The following is a 17,149-nucleotide window of genomic DNA, read 5'->3' as shown; positions in this document are numbered from 1 at the left end:
GGTATTCTGCTTGTAAAACATCCACGCACATTATCCATCCCCGTGCTGGACTGGCTGTACACGTGCCTTTCACCTGTATCGTGGCTTGTCATCTTCTTCTAACACAACTGCAGAACTTGAATAAATCAGTGAACTATAGTTAAAGTCCTATGCAAGAGATGACTGGGGAGTCACTTTTCGCTGTTTCTGTGTTTCTGTGATGTTTCAAAAGCAGATGCTGGGATTTTCAGAGAAGCCCAGCAGAATTAATGCCCTAAAAAGCATTTAGCTTTTTTTTTTTTTTAAACCTAAAAAGCATTTAGCATTTTGGATGCTAAATCTCTTAGGCAGCTTTGAAAAGCTCAGCCTAAACCCCAGTTCCTCCCTGGTTTGTGCGTAGAGACTGAGCAGTAGCAGCAGGACGAGCACCAGCGCTTGGCCAGGATGGACGGTGTGTTCAACAGCCCATGTTCCCTTCCAAGAGAAAGGAGAAGAAAGGGCTGTTCAGTCGGAAAAGGTTGCCTTAAGACTTCCCTAAAATGCACCGGAGAAGGTTACCCGGCCGCCAGCCATGCACCCACCAGGGCCCCAGGGCAGAGCAGCCCCACGGCTCACGTCGGGGTCTCGCAGAGGACCCACGCCATCGAGCAGATGCCCACGCAGCAGGTCTGTGCCAGTCTGCTGAATGCCTTACACCAGTGGGACAACTTCCACACCGGGATTGTGAGAAGAGGGAAAAAAAAAAGCCCCACATTTTTCTACATCACCTACGCTGTAGGACTGAAACCTCGTCCGAAACTCGAAGCTAACAAAGTACGTCCTTTTTGTGTGTTCCGTGTTAGATCGGTGTAAGCAAGGTTAGTGGTTAGTAGAGAACGGGTGGCTACTTCTCGTAGGACATTGTTTAAACATTTGCCGTGTGTCAACAGACTGAAGGACACGACTGCCTGGAACAAGTGATGTAGTGTGCCTGTGTGTGTGTAACCTGGTTTCGGTTGTTAGGTTGTGATGCTGTCTTTTGACTGAAAAAAAAAATCTAATATTAAAAAAAACCCACAAGAAATAAAAAAAAATATATTTAAACTCTATGTTGTGTGTATTCCTGTAAATCCTGCAAGTAAACTTGTGCAAAAAGCTTTGGTTTTTAGAATAAGCTTTTAAAAGTCAATGCTGTAACTGTCAGAGACAAGTCGAGAGGAACAAGTCCCCTTTGAAGACAAAGATGTGCAGGGGAGGGGATGGGACAGGCAGAGTCGTTTGAAGAGGTTTCTTTTCCCTCCCCATTAACAAAAACTGAACTCAGTAGATGGTTGCAAGGGCTGAAGCAGATGCTGACTGCGCTGAGCAAGGTGAGTCCCACACTAGCTGATCGCTGCTTCTCCCAGCACTTACCCAACAGCCTGACATGTTCTTAGCACCCACCTTGTAACAGAGGCAGAGACACCTCTAAGATGATTAAGGGCTTGGAGCATCCGACCGATGAGGAGGGGCTGAGAGCGGGGCCTGCTCAGCCTGGAGAAGGCTCGGGGGGATGCCATCCATGTGTGCAGACACCTGATGGGGAGAGTACAGAAGATGGAGCCGGACTCTTCTCAGCCCAGAGGCAGGATGCGAGACACAAATTGAAGTAAAAAAGAAGAGAAATTCCACTTAAACATTAAGAAAATGCTTTTTTACTGTGAGGGTGGTTGACTACAGGAGCAGGTTGCCCAGTGAGGTTGAGGAGTCTCCATCCTTGGAGATACCCAAACTGAGAGCTTCGCCAGCTCCTCCAGCAGAGCAAAGCCACGGGGTGCTCCGGGTGTTCCAGCCGCGATCCCCCAGCTGGAGAAGCACTTCAAGGAATCACTAGGTTAGATATCGTGAGTGGAAACAGGTAAGAGCGAGCTTTGATAAACCCTCTCATTGGAAAACCAAAGTCAGCAGCAGGAGACAAAGCACAGGGTCATTCGGGCTGGGATGGACCTCAGGAGCTCTTCAGTCCAACCTTCTGCTCACAGGAGGGTAAATACTGAATTCAGACCACGTTGTGCAGGGCTTTGTCCAGCTGATTCTTGAAAACCTCCAACGAGAGAGATCCCACCACCTCTCTGAGCCCCGGCCCAGTGCCCAGCTGTCCCCAGGGAGAATTTTTTTGTTCTATCCAGCCAGAACCTCCTCTCTTTCCATTTATTCCAGTGTGTCCCCTCCTCCCAGCACCCACCTCCAAAAGAGCCTGGCTCCATCTTCTTCTCCAGTACCTGAAAGCGTGATGAAGCCCATCTCCCTCAGTGTCTCCCCTTTAGCCAGCTGTTCCCAGCCCCTGGCCATTCTGGTGGCCCTCTATTGTGTCCCTTCTACGTCATAAACACCTTTCTTGTGTGTGGGTGTGTAGGGGTGGTGGAAACCAGGTGATAATATTTCAGATGTAGTCTTAACAAGTGCCAAGAAAAGGGGAACGGTCACTCTCCTTACCCACTGGCTGCACTCTGCCAGCACAGCCTGGCCCAGCAGCCCTCCTCGCTGCGTTAAGCCAGGCTTAGCTCTCCCTGAGGGCTCTGGCTGGAGCTGCTCCCCAGCTGGTCACTGCCAAGCGCATCAGCGGGCACCAGCACAAGGGTCCTGGGCTCCTTCCAAGGCTCCTCCCCAGGTGTAGGGTCTTGCATTCGTCCTTTCCCAAGGTCCATGTCCCTGTAAACAGTGACCATGTCCTCAAGCCTGTCTGCTTCCCCCGATGTGTTCTCCTCTGCAAACCCGAGCGCATCCCCCCTCTCCCCACAGTTTATTGGCACACGGACCTTGCCTGTGAAGGCACCCGTCCAGCGTTGGGGACTTTGTCCAGGTCCTCATTCCCTGAAACCTCCCAGCTGAGCAGACCAGCAAGAGCAGCGGTGAGGCCGAGCACAGAGCAGGGCGAAGGCCAGGCTCCCTGCACGCTCACCCGCCGCGTTTCGGGCATCAAACAGCAGCACAACAAAGGGGCCACCAAAGACTTCACCAGGCGTGGGGCGACCCTGCCTCGTCCTTAGCACAAACTGACACGTGGAATGAAACCACTTTTGTGAACTGGGTTGATGAGGGTTAAGGAATGCAACATGGAGATGGAAGCAGTAAAGCCAGGCCTTCCAGGAACTGCTTCCTAGTGACTGCACCCGTGTGCATATAGAAACATATACACGTAAATGTGCGTGGATCTATAATCCTACACACACATATAAACGTGTATGCACGGATCTCTAACCCTAAGGAGTACACTTGTTGTGGAAACCAGCTTCATACTACTGCCCATAAAGCAGGAGAAGTGTGAGCAGCTGGGGGAGGGCAGTGGTTTCAGAGAACAGGGGCTCCCGGGGCGTGGGGGGAGGCAGCATTCCCCCACCAACATCCAACTTCTCCGGTGCCAAAGGACACAGAGCATCCAAACTCTGACAGGGAGGGCCGGAGATGAGCCTCGCTCAGTGTCTATTACCTTGTGCACAGATAGGTAATGTCTGGCATTAGAAGTGACAATTTATATTTAATGACAATTTATATTTAATCAGCCTTTTGATAGACATATTTTTTAAATTCCCTAAGAAAAGGTAAAAGTATCTATTTGTGCACAAAGCAACAAGCACTGCTGAAGGCCTGGGCTCCTCCGCGTCTCACTGCGAGCTTCCCAGGACCCAGCACCCGAGCCCCCGCCCAGGCAGCGCACCCAGAGCAGCCCCCGCGCAGGTACCCACACACACAGCCGCAGGCTGGGGCCTTCCAACCGCTTCAGCCAGCGTTCTCCGCTGCGGTGTTTTCCTGAGGAGCAGCTTTATTTGTGGGGCGCACCAGCTCCCGGGTCTCCTCGCTGCGTGCTCACCCCCACGGCTGGAGGGGGCCTGGGCTGTTTGTTCTGGCTCTGCAAGAACAGCTGCAGCCGTTTGTTTGTGGTCAAACAAATTCCCTCTAAAGCTCCATATAAGGAGCTTGCAGGCCCAGAGCTCTAAATAATCCCTGCAATCTTCCTGTTGGGGACGATGCTGCTGTTGCTGCTAATAATAATACAGCCCACATTATAGCACAATAACATTTATTTAGAGCATGAGGGATTCCACATTATACAAACCCTTAAATTTATTTTTTTTTTTGTTTCACTGGTCCATTTCTACAACAAATACATCAGACCTACTATATAATAAAATTATTTACATTTCCAAACAAGATCAGGTTTGTTTATAAACCTTCTTAACTGCTATTCACATACAGTACTTAAACAACAGCACAATACATTATTTTAATACCTAAAAATGACAACCCTGTATTCTAATTTGCTTATGAAAAGTGGAAACAAATAAATTTACAATTGTCTTCCCCCTCCCCTTCCATTGCATACAAACACATTAACCTAATGTGCTAACCCTGGACCTCACTTTGTAAATCCAGGGGGTTTTTTAGAAGAACCCAGTTTTTTACATCTATTTATCTGTTTTTTAGAAAAAAAAAACAAACACATTTATTGGGAACAGTATAATATTAAAATGACTTACTGTACAGAATTTTATTTAAAAAAAGAAAAATCACAGCTCAAAATTGCTATTGGTAAATTCACACTCATTTACAAGTTTCATGTTTCCATGCAGTAATTTACTTGGATTTTCTTCTTTTTGACTGCATTGCACTGGCACTCGTTTCTGAAATTAAAAGAAAAGAAGCATGGATACGGAGTCGGTAAGCCATTCACCAGAGGGGCACAGACTGCCCTTTTATTTCTCCACAACCACACCGGAGTGGGGAGCTCTGCAGACCAGGATCTCCCCAGCACCGGGACTGACTCTTCCCGAGGCGTAACACAAACGACCGCAGCGATGCAACACACGGCTCCCCCTCGCTGCTCTCAGGACACAATTTCCGAGTGTTGGGAGTTTAACATTTATGAAGTTCTACTATAACGGCCTTAAAAATGAGAGTCAGATATTTATAACTGTTCTTTAACTTTAGTTCCCCACGTGCCACAGGAAGCCCCCGTGACACAGCAGTGCGGCGCGGGGCACGGACTGTCAGACCCAAGCACCACGGAGATGGGGTTGCAAAAAAAAAGAAAAAAAGCTTAGGAAGGTGTTTTGGAGCCTGCCACCCAAGTGAAGAATCTAGCGGTTTGGGTCCTTGGGAAGTCAGGCCATTAGAAAACAAGTCTCTTCAGTGCACACCACGATTCACAGAAAAACAGCATATGCAGAAAGATACAAAACACCACCCAGCGCTGCAGCAGAACCACCTGCAGAGCTACAGGGAAAGCAGGTGACGGTTTTCAGTGCACTTACCAAGGCACTAAAGTTTCCATTTCAAAACAAAGGAGTAAGGACCAAGGGTATTAGCGCCTTTAGATTTTTTAAAAATGTGATTTTAAATGGTGGCGATGTCTCTTTGGCTCTTTATACTGCTGTCCAAATGCTATTAGAGCTGCGTGGATTGTAAAAGTCAAAAGGGAAAAAATTTCCAAGCCATCTAAAACTAGAAAAGCAACAGTACAACTGCATGGCTGTTAAATGTTGTATTAAAAACCCAACAGTTCAAAATTTAACACACTCGAAGCTACAGTAAACACCGAACAGCCCTTGCCAGAAAGGTGCTCCAAAACGCAAACATACCACCACAGCGCCACAGCCTTCAGGAGTGAAACACCTCAACGGGCACGACTGCCAGCCCCCGGAGCCCCCTCCCAGCACCAGCGCTGCTTTGGAGGGGCCTGGGCAGCAGCAGCACGAGCTGCAGCCGTCCCCGGGGAGCATCACCAGCACCGTGCACCCCCAGCACCTCCCTCGCCTGCTGCTGCCCAAACCCACCCACCGAAGCGTGCCGGGTCCGGACGGACCAGGGCTGACCTTCAGCGTGCCCTCTTCTCCTACAGCCATCCTGCCGCCTCCTCCTTCCTCATGCCTAGCGAGGGAATTCCCACACAAACTGGTCCGAGCCTACTTCTCTCTCCCTGCTATATTTCCGTTTTTCCTAAGTGCCATTTTTATAACGACCTCAATCAGCCTCTCTCTCAAACTGTAACTTCTCCCAGCCCGCGTTCTCTTTAACGTGGCTCATTTCTCAGGACACAGATCACGCACCCCCAGACGTGAGGAGGAGGCCAGGAGCACACAAACAAGCGTGCTTCCTTAAGCTACGATTCACTAATGAAGATGTAGAACAGAGTAGGCACAAGTGGCAAACCCTGTTACGCTTCATCAGCCTCCTCCCTAACCCTAACCCTGTCCTCTTCCACAACAGAGTCCATTTGGCTCATTTTCTCCACAACTTGGAAGTAGATAAGGGAATCTCGCATGGAGATAAGGGAATCAAAGCCCAGTACTACGTGGTAAGCTGGACCTCTGTTTTCAAGCAAAACCCTTCGATACCGCGGCAGTTTCAGACACAGGTTTTAAAAACAATGCTTTTACTCACAGAGGTAAACGAATAACAAAGTCAGTGCAAAACCCCTAAGGGAGTTCTGGTATTATTTAAATTTGATGTACTTTCACGTTCCCACATTTTGAGAATTTGCCGTGCCACTGGTTGTCATCTTTAGGTTTATTCATTACAGTATGTGGGGCAGGTCCCATGCTTCAGATCCCCTCAAACTCAGGAAGGTATCACTGAATCCATTTTACATTGGCTTCACATTTTTCAAACTTTTCTTCACAATCATGACAGACAATTTATTTTTACAATACAGACTTAGATTCTTCTGCACAATCCTGCCACAATAAGTAAATTTAATTAAATTCAGCAGCCACAAAAGTGCAGAACATAGAGGTCCCTCTGTGTAATCTTTGAGAGTCACTGCACAATTATGTATAGCTGGAAGTCATCTCTGAAAACCTTAAAATGCAAATATTCTTACCATCAAACTTTAGTATCTTCAGTATGGAAAATGGTTGCTGAATTCAACTTGACTTCCTTTTATAATCATTTTATATTAATACCTCTTTGTTCTGTATGTTATCTTTAAAATACTGGTCGAGTGTTGCCTCTTGACGGTCTCTCTCTACCCTCTCGCACAACTTTCGGCCATCAGAGTTTTTATGACCCTTAATCAAAGGAGCTGACACAGGTTTGGAAATGCAGAATGGCACCACGGACTGTGCACTCCAGTAAGGACCGTGCGTATCCCAACTGCTGCACGCTCTGTTAAGGACTGTAACCTCTGTAGGAATAAGGCACGTCAGCGAGTGCTAATGCCACCGGTAACGTTAGGATTTCGTGTGTTCTCGGGAAGAACAGCCGAGGCTCTGTGCGCTAGCACACCGCGCTCCCCGCTGCTGCGGGCCGCATCCAGGCCGCGCTCTGAGCGTGCCTGAACCGCAGCGTTCGGCTTCGCAAGAGCTGACTGCGCACTTGGGAAGACTTAAGCATTTGTCTTTTGTCTTTCAGGCTTCAGGAAAAAAAAAAAAAGTCACTTTTCTTTACTTGAGTACAGTCCTTTTAAAGGCAACACGTTTCTGCCAAGAGAATTCAACTTCACCTAGGTGAGCGTGCGGAACGCTACGTTGATGGGACTGCAGAAAACACGTTCCACAGATTTAACAGTGGGAATTCACACGGGATTTACTGCCAGTACAGACGTCGGCAAACACTTCCACACCAACCTGTGTCTAAGCCATTGAAACTAGAGTTAAAAGCACGCAACGCTTACAAGCTGTAAACCATCGATACGAGCCCGTTATGGGAAGCGTTATTATTTGAGGAAGTCTGTCACCTCCTGCCCTCTCCAGAGAGGCTGTAAACCATCGATACGAGCCCGTTATGGGAAGCGTTATTATTTGGGGAAGTCTGTCACCTCCTGCCCTCTCCAGAGAGGTGACGGCTGCGCATTTTGCATTTTACCTTTTGCAGTGCTGGATGCCGACGCCGGTCGGGAGGACCTCTTGCGCTGCCCGTTCTCTACAGTTTCCTGTGAAGCGGCAGAATCCTCTGTTCTTGAATTTCTTCTACTTGGAGTTTTAGACTTTTCACAATTCTCTTTTGTCTCATTACTAATAAAGTGGGACAAAATATTTCTGATGAAGTGTAAGAAGAATTACGTTTTTCTACGCAAGTCAGACAAGCTGGAGGATGGCCCGACACAGGTACCAGTTCCGGACTATTAGCACTGAAGATATGAAATGCTAGAGATACCAGAAGTTTTATCAGATGAAGAATGACCTGAGTAAGCCAGAGTATAGTCCATTTCTATTAAAAATTGTCAGAGGATACAGAATTGACAAGTCCTCAAAGAAAATATTTTCAACATTAGAAGACCAAGAAATTAGATGCATTATAAATTGTCTGCTCTGTTTTCCACAGGTGCCACCATTACTGAAGTCTAGGAAAAGCAAACAAGTTACATTAGAGACTGCTACGGTATGGGAATACAGAGTTGAAACTGCAGAGGAACAGGAGGAACTACGAACCCTTCAGTGAGTATGCCAGATTGTGTTTTTACTGAAGACAACTCACTCCATTGAGCCAAGTGATTTCTTCACATATTAAAAAGCGTAAGGTTTATTGAGAACTTCCCTCAAGCTTTAAAGCTTGAAGTTAAAGTCTTTTTTTTTTTATAACAGAAAGCTTTTTCTGCTATAAAAAAAAAAATCAGGTAGTGTGGAAATCTGTGTTTCTTGTCACTGAGACAATAAATGGAGTGCTACATTTTGTAATTAAACTCCTCTTTTATCACTCTTAACCCTGTAAACTCATCCTGAGGTTTGGGTGTTTTTTCCTTAATGCATTAACGCTAGACAATTTCTGATGACTAAGCGGTTTCTGAAGATTAAGCTAAACTTATCTCCTGTGAATTCAAAGTAACTAATCAAATAAATTATTCTGCTGATAACAGCAAAGGAGAAAGAAAATTACTTTCATGCCCTTTGGGTGATACTTGCAAGATTTCAAGAAAGGCTGCCTTAATCAGAGAACTGACTGGAAACACCCAGAGCAGACCTGTGCGTTAGAGGTTCCACTCAGTGTCAGTATTTCAGAGAAAGTCCTGCTTTGAGAGGGAAAACTACTACAACTACTCGTAGTTTTAAGTAACAGGTATCTGAAATAAAACACAGTTTGTCAATGAAAGGAGAGACAAACGTTCTCAAACAGGAAACACACAGTAGAGGAGAATATGGAAGCACGTGGATTGTCTCAGATACAGAGAAACAGATTTCAGTATTTATTTTGTCAGTTTTATGGGCAACCTATAAACTGAATTCCCCAAACAGGTTACAAACTGGTCTTCTGTTACGTAACCCAGGCAGCTGAAACAACAACCACCTACTTCAGAGGACACCTGGAGGTAAGGGCACCTGGAGGTAACCCAACAGGCAGCATCAGCTGAATTCAGTTATTACAGATAAGCTTTACAGATTCTAGTGACTAATCCATAGTCTGGATTGTCTCATAGGAACCAACACATCACTTCTCTCCTTTTATAGGAGGAAATCAAGTTGGCCCTAGTAAAAATATGTCTAGTGCTGTGTAGGCTGCAAGGTTCCGTGAAGGTTTGTACCGTATGGCGGTTAACTCCAGGAGCTCAGAGCTGACCGCTGTATCAGCCATCACCAGGTTCACAGTTTGCCTGAAAACCTTCTTTCTTTTCCAGTCTTGCTCAGAAGAGCATCAGTCCAGAAAAACCCAAACAGAAGTGCACTTGTGGTAATTTGATGTGCTGAATGAGTTGGAGAACGGTCACACAACGACACTTCATTTTGAGAATCCGCTCCTCTGCCAAGCGTGGCACTTTCAGCTTTCTAGAAAAATTCCACCCTAAAAAAATCTTGTTGCGAAATTTCAGTTCATCTTTGATACAACTAGAAAGATCCCAATCCATGTGAAGGTAAATAGAGTTAAATATTCAGTTCCTGCACTGAGAAAGTGCGTTGTGTTACCTCCCTGACAAAAGACGACACTGCCTTATTTCCTGATGAGCCAACGGAGCGAACTGCACCGCTTGCCTTGGCTTAGGGGCTCACTCCACTGACAATGGCAGCATCAAAAACCCAGCACAGTTATCCAGAAACCTTATGAAGGTCTGTCATTACAGCTGCCTAGACTGACTTTAAGAGTGTGGTGGGTTTATAATCTAACAGAAATAGATCTTGGAAACCATATTTTCTTCTGACAGAACAGAACAATTTGAAATTTGATCTTTTAAAATCAGGACAAGATGAAGTTTCTCCCTGGCTTTCCTGTTGGGTTTCAGCAAAGTGTCAACAGGCAAGCACAGAGGAAATTTGGAGAAAACAGTCACGAAGGCAGAAGAACAACAAACTTTAGAAAGACCTACTTTGAGAAAACAAAAATTCACATGACAGATAAGCTGCAGGCTTTGGGGGTTTTAGTTTTGATTTGTTTTCAGAATGTACCGAACAGTGGAACCATCAAGACTGTTCCAGGACATGAAACACTCAGGCCTGAAGGGATAAGAGGAAACGCTGCCCAAAGCATGAAGACAGACTCAGGAAAAAGTTACCTTAGATTCTGCATTTCAGCAATGTTTCCGAACATTCAACTAGCCCAATTTCTTAGCAGGACAGAAAGGGTATGGACAAGAAAATGAAAAGCAGTAGCAGAAGTTGTGCAATTGAAGCAAAGAGAAAGAGGCTTCCTCCCATGAAAGCTGTATCTATTCTGAATCTACACAAACTATCTCCTTACCTTTGACCAGCAACTACTGGAGCATTTGTTTCAAGTTCTACAAGAGAAAAAGATAATTTGTAAGTCTGCTGTAGAAGTGCATACCTGCTGACAAGGCATGACTATCTCACATTTTTCTCATTCTGTATTAGGTCTGAAGAACAAGCTTCTCCCCTCTGCTGTTACTCTCAGCGCAAAGCAAGCTAACACATCAAAGTACCACACCAGCCAAGTGCTCTTTCTGATCATGGTCTGCACTGGCTAAGGCAGAGAAAAGTTAAAAGGAACTCTGGAAAAGAAAACTGTACAGAAACTTCTGACAAGGGTGACAGTCCTCTCCCTTCTTTAACTTCCATTTTAGACAGTTTATTACTTCTAAAATTTCTAGGTTTTATTAGTTTTAAACTTAAAAATACTCCGGATCTAGTATGCTTGTTCAATTTTGCCTTAACCCAGCCACCACTCAGCAATATCTTCTAATGCAAAGGAAGATGGCTTTCTGAAGCCCAACTGTACTTCTACTGAATTGGAAAAAATTGCTTGGGAGATGATGTAACGAGCAGTCTGACCTTCCTTCTTTCCCTCCCTCTCTCATAGTGATGTTATACATGCAGATCAGGTCTCCTTTTGAGTCTTCACCACAATAAACAGCTCTCCTTTTCATCATGTAATATTTCTAATCCTTTTCCTGTCCATCTTTGAATTCTCCCCATTTCTCTCAGATCCTTTGTTGAGAGGGAGCACCTATACCTAAACACAGCACCTCTCGTGAGGACCATCTGGGAAAAACAGATGCCTTGGTAAGAAAAGAAAAATAGACTAAGAACATAAGGAAGGAGTTATTTTTCTTCCTACCCAAAATTTGAACGGGGAGAATATCCAATAGTAAAAATGTGTAACGTCAGTGCTTCCCCGCCAGCAGGAACTCTCTAATACAGCCACATCAGCACTGGGGCAACGAGTTGGATGTAACTCGACAGGGCGCACGAACGTCTTTGTTTAAGAGGAAGTTTAAAGAAAGCAATTTAGTCCCACTTTTACTTTCTGAAAGCTCTACTTCTAATCATGTTAGAGATGGCAAATTGGTGGAGAGCGGCACTTCCCACATGTAAGTCCACGCCTATCCATTTTCCCTACTCATCTTGGAAATGACTTTTTTAAACCACCACAGAATTGGTGGTGAAACACCATGATAATTGATGGCAACAACAAAAAGTCATCTGCCAGGGCTCCGTGCTTGAAACACTGCCGAGGGTTCATTAAAAGCTGAACAGAAAAAAAAAGGTTTACGACTCCCAAACTTACATTCCCAGCATGGCTTTTGAAAATATTTTAGAAGTGTCCCATGTAAAAGAAAAACTCCTGTTTGCTTAACGAAACTTCAAAACTCAAACACAACGTATCATCACAAATCCAGTCCCTCCAGCTTATGACTGAATATCTGAGAACTGCCTTGGTGATTTTCTCATGTTTGACTTGAGCCCATACTGAACCTCCAACAAGGCTTTGCAGACCTCTAAAGCACAATGTATCTAACAAAGAAAAGCAATCCCAAAAGCACAAATAAAGAAATGACAACCCCCAAACTACCGAGCTATCAGCAACCATTACAATAAATGCATTTTCAGTTACAAACTGAGTTTACTTCACCTATATTCTGCTTTTCCAAAGTAAGATTTACCTGTTCTTTGAACAGTACTTTCTGATGTTGCAACTGAACTTTTTTTCTGTGTTACATGTTGGGAGGATGCTAGAACAAAAGCGGAGGGAAAAAGCATTATTTTCAAAGGGACTCACAAGAATTCTCAGTTGTGCGCTTGGGCTGCTTTTACAAAATGCTTTATCTTCCAGCTTACTGCGTACTTTTTATTTACAGATGCAATTTTTTTAACCCACCCTCTACCTTTCCCCCACCACACACACCTCCCCAGTTTTAAAAACAACTTTGGCAAAACCATCCCAAGCAAATTTTCTTGAGCTAGAATAAGTGATGAAATTAAGTATCATAAAACACATCTTTAAAGGTAACAGTTTTTCACCAGACTGAGAAATTAAAGAAAGTCCTAGAAATTAAAGAGTGTAGTCTCTCTCAGTTTAATGCTCATTTCAACAGAAGCTGTGGGGAAAAATGGCATCTTTGTTAATGAATCAATGCCCTCACTCTTTCAATTAAATTGCAAGAGCACAAAATATGCTCCAGAGGCTGCCTTGAAGTCCTTTGGCAATAAGATGATGTGATTCAACATTTCTTAGGTTGCCAAGTTAAAAAATAAGACGGAAAGACAATTCTGGTTGGGCTAATGCTTTCTAGTCTTCTCTTATACGTGATAGTGAACTTAAGAAGAACATGAAGACAAGAAGTTAAACATTCCTGTCTGAACTAAGAATATCCACTTCCATTTTTCTCCTCACGAATCAGAATTCCTTCTGTGAAGCTCAAAGAAAACATTTCCATCTTCTAGTGGCATGCAGCTATGACACACATCTTACAGCCACAGGGAAAGTCCCACTCAAGCTGAAGTTCTCAGTTCCACTGACTTCTGTGGATTTTATCTTCCATGATTTTACCTTCTGTGTCTAAATTCACGATGTAAAGCACAACGGATATTCAGACAGCTTACTTCAAGAGTGACAGTTTATTTCCACACCATTTTCAATAGATTAAAAATGGCATCAAGAAACAGCAGCAATGGCATAAATAAAGTCTGTCAGATGCTCAAATTAAAATAGTAAAGGAGAAAACAGTTCAGATCTGAAAGTATTTTATGTTTTTGAATTTGGTGCAATTCACTTATCACTTTTTCAGGTATTTCTCTGAAATGAGCATTTTAATTTTTCCCTAGACATAAGGGGGTTGGTTTTTTTTTTTTTTCTTTATTCTGGAGGTTATTCAGCTATTTCCCTACAGGGTTGAGGTTATGCAAACAGGGGACTAGTAGTTTCAGGATCAAAATATCATAATTAAGTCAATAAATTGAAATAAGTTACAAAAATAAAAAAGTCTGTGGCAAGACTGAAGCAGAATATCAGTGTATCTACCAGTACAAAAGGCACCTTAAGTATTACTTTTGTCATTACTGATATATCCACTTTTTCTCCTCACTTCTAACAGTTACATGAAGTCAATTCTCTGTTACTCCATCATACGTTTATGACAAATAGCTCATTTAAGCAGTAAATGGCAACTGAAATAAAGTATCTGAAACGTGAATTTTAGTGAAATACAACCCTGTGTATCACTCAGATATTAGAAACAAAAAAGCAGCTGTCAGCCTTGGCTACAGTGTCTGAACTTTATTCTGTCCATGGAAAAAAGCCCCTAGGAATCTTACAAAGCAACCTCATTGCTTCCATGTACGCAGGGTAGCGCCGGACTTACCTGCACTCTGCAGCAGTTCCTGATGGGCTCCTGCTTTTTCCTCCGCCGCGCCAGCCCCGGTTTGCTCAGCCGGCAAACCGCCGTGGTTGCTGCCGTTAGTGCTCGATGCTGCCGGCGCGGGGTCCGGGACCGCCGGAGCGGGGACAGCCGCCAGCGCGCTCGTCGGAGGAGTGCTTGTGGGGACGCCGGGGGACGCGGAGGCAGGAGCAGCAGCCGCGGCGCTGACACCCGAGCTGCCAGCCCCAGAAGTGCTCTGTTTCATATGGCTGGGTGCTGCAGGGGTCACAGTTTTATTATCTAGTTCTGCTGGTGATTGCTCTGTTCCCAAACTATTTGGGACCGATGTTTCTAGTCCCTGACCTTCTGCTTCCCCATCCAGAGCATACTGCTCTTCCCCTTTCTCAAGGGAGCCAGTGACTTTCTTGCACGCTTTCGTCAGCAAGAGTTGGCCAATCTTGTCTACTTTTCCCTTTCCCTTACTCGATGAAACAGGACTGCGTCTGTTCCCAGATCCTGGACTACTCGTCAGAAGAGGTGAAACAACAGGTCCAGACTGCGTTGCTGTAACAGAACACTGGTCACCTGACCCACCACTTTGAGAAGTCTCCTCTGGGCTGAAGTCTTTGACTTGCTGAGCAGGAAGGTGTGGAGGAACATTGGAAGAAGTTGTAGGCAGCTGAACAGGAGGTGCCAAGGGATTAAGAACCAGTGGCCTGCTGGTGGGAATACTAGAAACAGGACTGCTGGATGACGTGCTGGGAGGAGCGGGCCCAGAGGAGAACTTTATGTTCTGCGGTATATGCAAAGGACCAACGACTGCGACCGACTGAGGCATTAGACTAGAGTTTGAAGTCATCGGGGCTGAGGGAATCGTGCTTGATTGAGAACCCTTCATAACCTGAATTATTGACGAGGAGTTTATAAAAACGGGTGTAATGAACTGCGGTCGGGCGTTAGACTGAACTGCTGACTGTCCCTCAGAAACCATAACTTTGTTCCCTACGTTGGGCATGGTGACAACAGTTGACACTAATGCGGGTTGCAAGTGAGATGGCAACGGTGCTGATGTACTAGCAGAAGATGTAATAGGGTTTGAAGTTACAAAAACTGTTATCTGGTTGGGGGGTAAAGGACCTGAAATAGAAGAAGAGCTGACGGGCCTTTGCATTACCGGAGGAACACTCTGTGCAACGTTTGAGTTTATTTCTCCCAGTTCCTGGTGCCCTGGATTTGAACAGGGCTCGTTATTTTGAGGCAAGCTAAGTGAGTTAGATGGCTCTTTGCTCGAGGATGAATCCTGCAGTGGCGGCACGACAGCTATCTTCTTCAGCTCCTCACTAGTGGTGACTATCGGTGCCATTTCAAGACCAGTCAGCCCAGGGGGCTTAATGGTTACGTTAGGAGCTCCAGAATTATCAAGAAGTTGACTTAAAGAAGTTGGTGCCTCCCTCATAGCTGGAGATACCATGGTTTTACTTTCCTCCAAGACTGGAAGCTTACTGGTGTCTAAGGCCTGCCCATCTTTTTTCGGCTGTTCTTCTGGAACCAACATTTTCATTTCTGGAGTAGGGATACCTTTTAGTTCAACACTGGGCTGGTCTTTGTTACCTTGGACACCTTGTGCACTTTGACACTCGTTATCTTGAGGCACACTAAGGCTCTCTTTATTGTCTTCAGGAATGCCAGTCATAGCAGGTACAGAAATTGCAGGATTCTGATTACTTAGCATGTTATTATTTTGAAAACTTGTAGTCACAGGTGTTGGCAAAGAAGGGGGACCAGCCATCATATTTCTTTGTAATTCCATGTTCTGCAAGAGAGGTGGATTCTGCTGAGTTGTCAATGATAATTTAGCTGCTTTTGAATTCTGTCTGCCAGGGCTTGGCGTAGTTTTCCTACTGGATCCAGGACTGGACCTTCGACTATTGCTTGGACTTGCTCTCTTTGTTCCTCCAGCGTTGGTCTGTTTTCCTGAATTAATGACCACGCCTTCCAATTTGTGTGACTGTGGAGCAGTAAAACTAGACTGATTGTTCATTGTGAGATTTGATGGGGCTTGTCCAATGGCCTTCAAAGTAGTGGGATTAAGACCCTGCTGATCAAATCCTCTATTGAGATTAGGCCTGGGAGGTAAAGGAATATTAATCTGGGGAGGGAACAGACCAGCTATAGAAGCGTTGAGCCTCTCTGGAGACAAGCTAATTTCTGACGGTTCTGTGCTAGGTGGACGGTTATTAGGAGTCTGAGGATAGTATGGCCTTGGGCTTGCTCTGTTTGGGGTTTTAGGCCTTGAAGTTTGTGACGGGGTGGCAACATTTGGAAAATGGTGTGTAAGAGCGCTAGGCAGAGAATTAGACTGCTGCTGGGGACTTGCACCTTGGGCAGCTGAAAGTGGGGATGGTCCAGGTTTGGGTCCCGTCATCATTAATTGGTTCTGTGAAACTACTAAATGAGATGACAAATTATTCTGAGCTCCTGATGCTGGGGGGCCTTCAGCTCCACCTCCCTCTGGAAGGGAGGATACTGATGGAACCTCTCCGAGGGGTGAGCTGGAAGGATTCTGTACATTATCTTGATAAACCATTTTTCTTGCATTATTTCCCAGAGGAGGATTGCCTGGCAAGGAAATTCTTTGTTTATCAGGAGATGGAGGCACTGATCCAGGACCTTGGAGGTTAACCATTACTGGCATGTTACCACTCTGCTGCATTGGCATTCGTTGAGCATCTGGATTCAGAGGCCCTCTAGGTGGGTGAACTCCTTGGGGTACAGGAAGCCTGACTGATTTGGGATCCTGCTGCATCATAAGCATCATCATCATCTGCTGCTGCTGTGGTGTTTGTGGCGGTGCCTGGGCTTGCTGTGGTGGTGGCTGTGCCTGCTGCTGCTGCGGCGGCGGCGGCGGCTGCTGCGTATGTGGCATGAGTTGAGGTGGCATCTGCTGAAGTGGTCTTTGTTCCACTGGCTGGGATGGATAACCTAACATGACAAGATGATACATTCATTAAAACCAAACAAAGATCAGAGAAAGCCGAATTTCTGTAACGAACAGGATCAGACAGAAAGTATAGCCAGGAGCCTGTTTATCTTATGTGACGCTTTACAAACAAGGACAAAGATTTTACTTAATTCTTAAAAATATTTTTACTTAATGAATGACTTGCATGACATTTAACTGGAGATCTCTTA

General features: G+C 45.2%; 1 protein-coding gene across 5 annotated transcripts in view; it reads right to left on the bottom strand.

Moving 5' to 3' along the window:
- Positions 1 to 4,001: 4,001 nt before the first annotated feature.
- NCOA6 (nuclear receptor coactivator 6) overlaps positions 4,002 to 17,149 on the bottom strand; it is a 46,004-nt gene continuing 32,856 nt past the window's right edge. For 4 of the 5 annotated variants that reach the window (XM_068419614.1, XM_068419618.1, XM_068419615.1 and 1 more), the window contains 5 exons: positions 13,961 to 16,939; positions 12,263 to 12,331; positions 10,603 to 10,639; positions 7,801 to 7,949; positions 4,002 to 4,619 (listed from right to left, as the gene is read on the bottom strand). In XM_068419614.1, coding sequence (XP_068275715.1) covers positions 4,573 to 4,619; positions 7,801 to 7,949; positions 10,603 to 10,639; positions 12,263 to 12,331; positions 13,961 to 16,939 — 3,281 coding nt within the window. In that variant the 3' untranslated portion in view covers positions 4,002 to 4,572. The other variant, XM_068419617.1, reaches the window with a different exon arrangement.

Source organism: Nyctibius grandis, chromosome 28 (genome assembly GCF_013368605.1).
Source record: "Nyctibius grandis isolate bNycGra1 chromosome 28, bNycGra1.pri, whole genome shotgun sequence".
NCBI classification, from domain to species: Eukaryota; Metazoa; Chordata; class Aves; order Nyctibiiformes; family Nyctibiidae; genus Nyctibius; species Nyctibius grandis.
The sequence above is the reverse complement of the archived record's forward strand: the minus strand, read 5'-3'. Positions and strand labels throughout refer to the sequence as shown.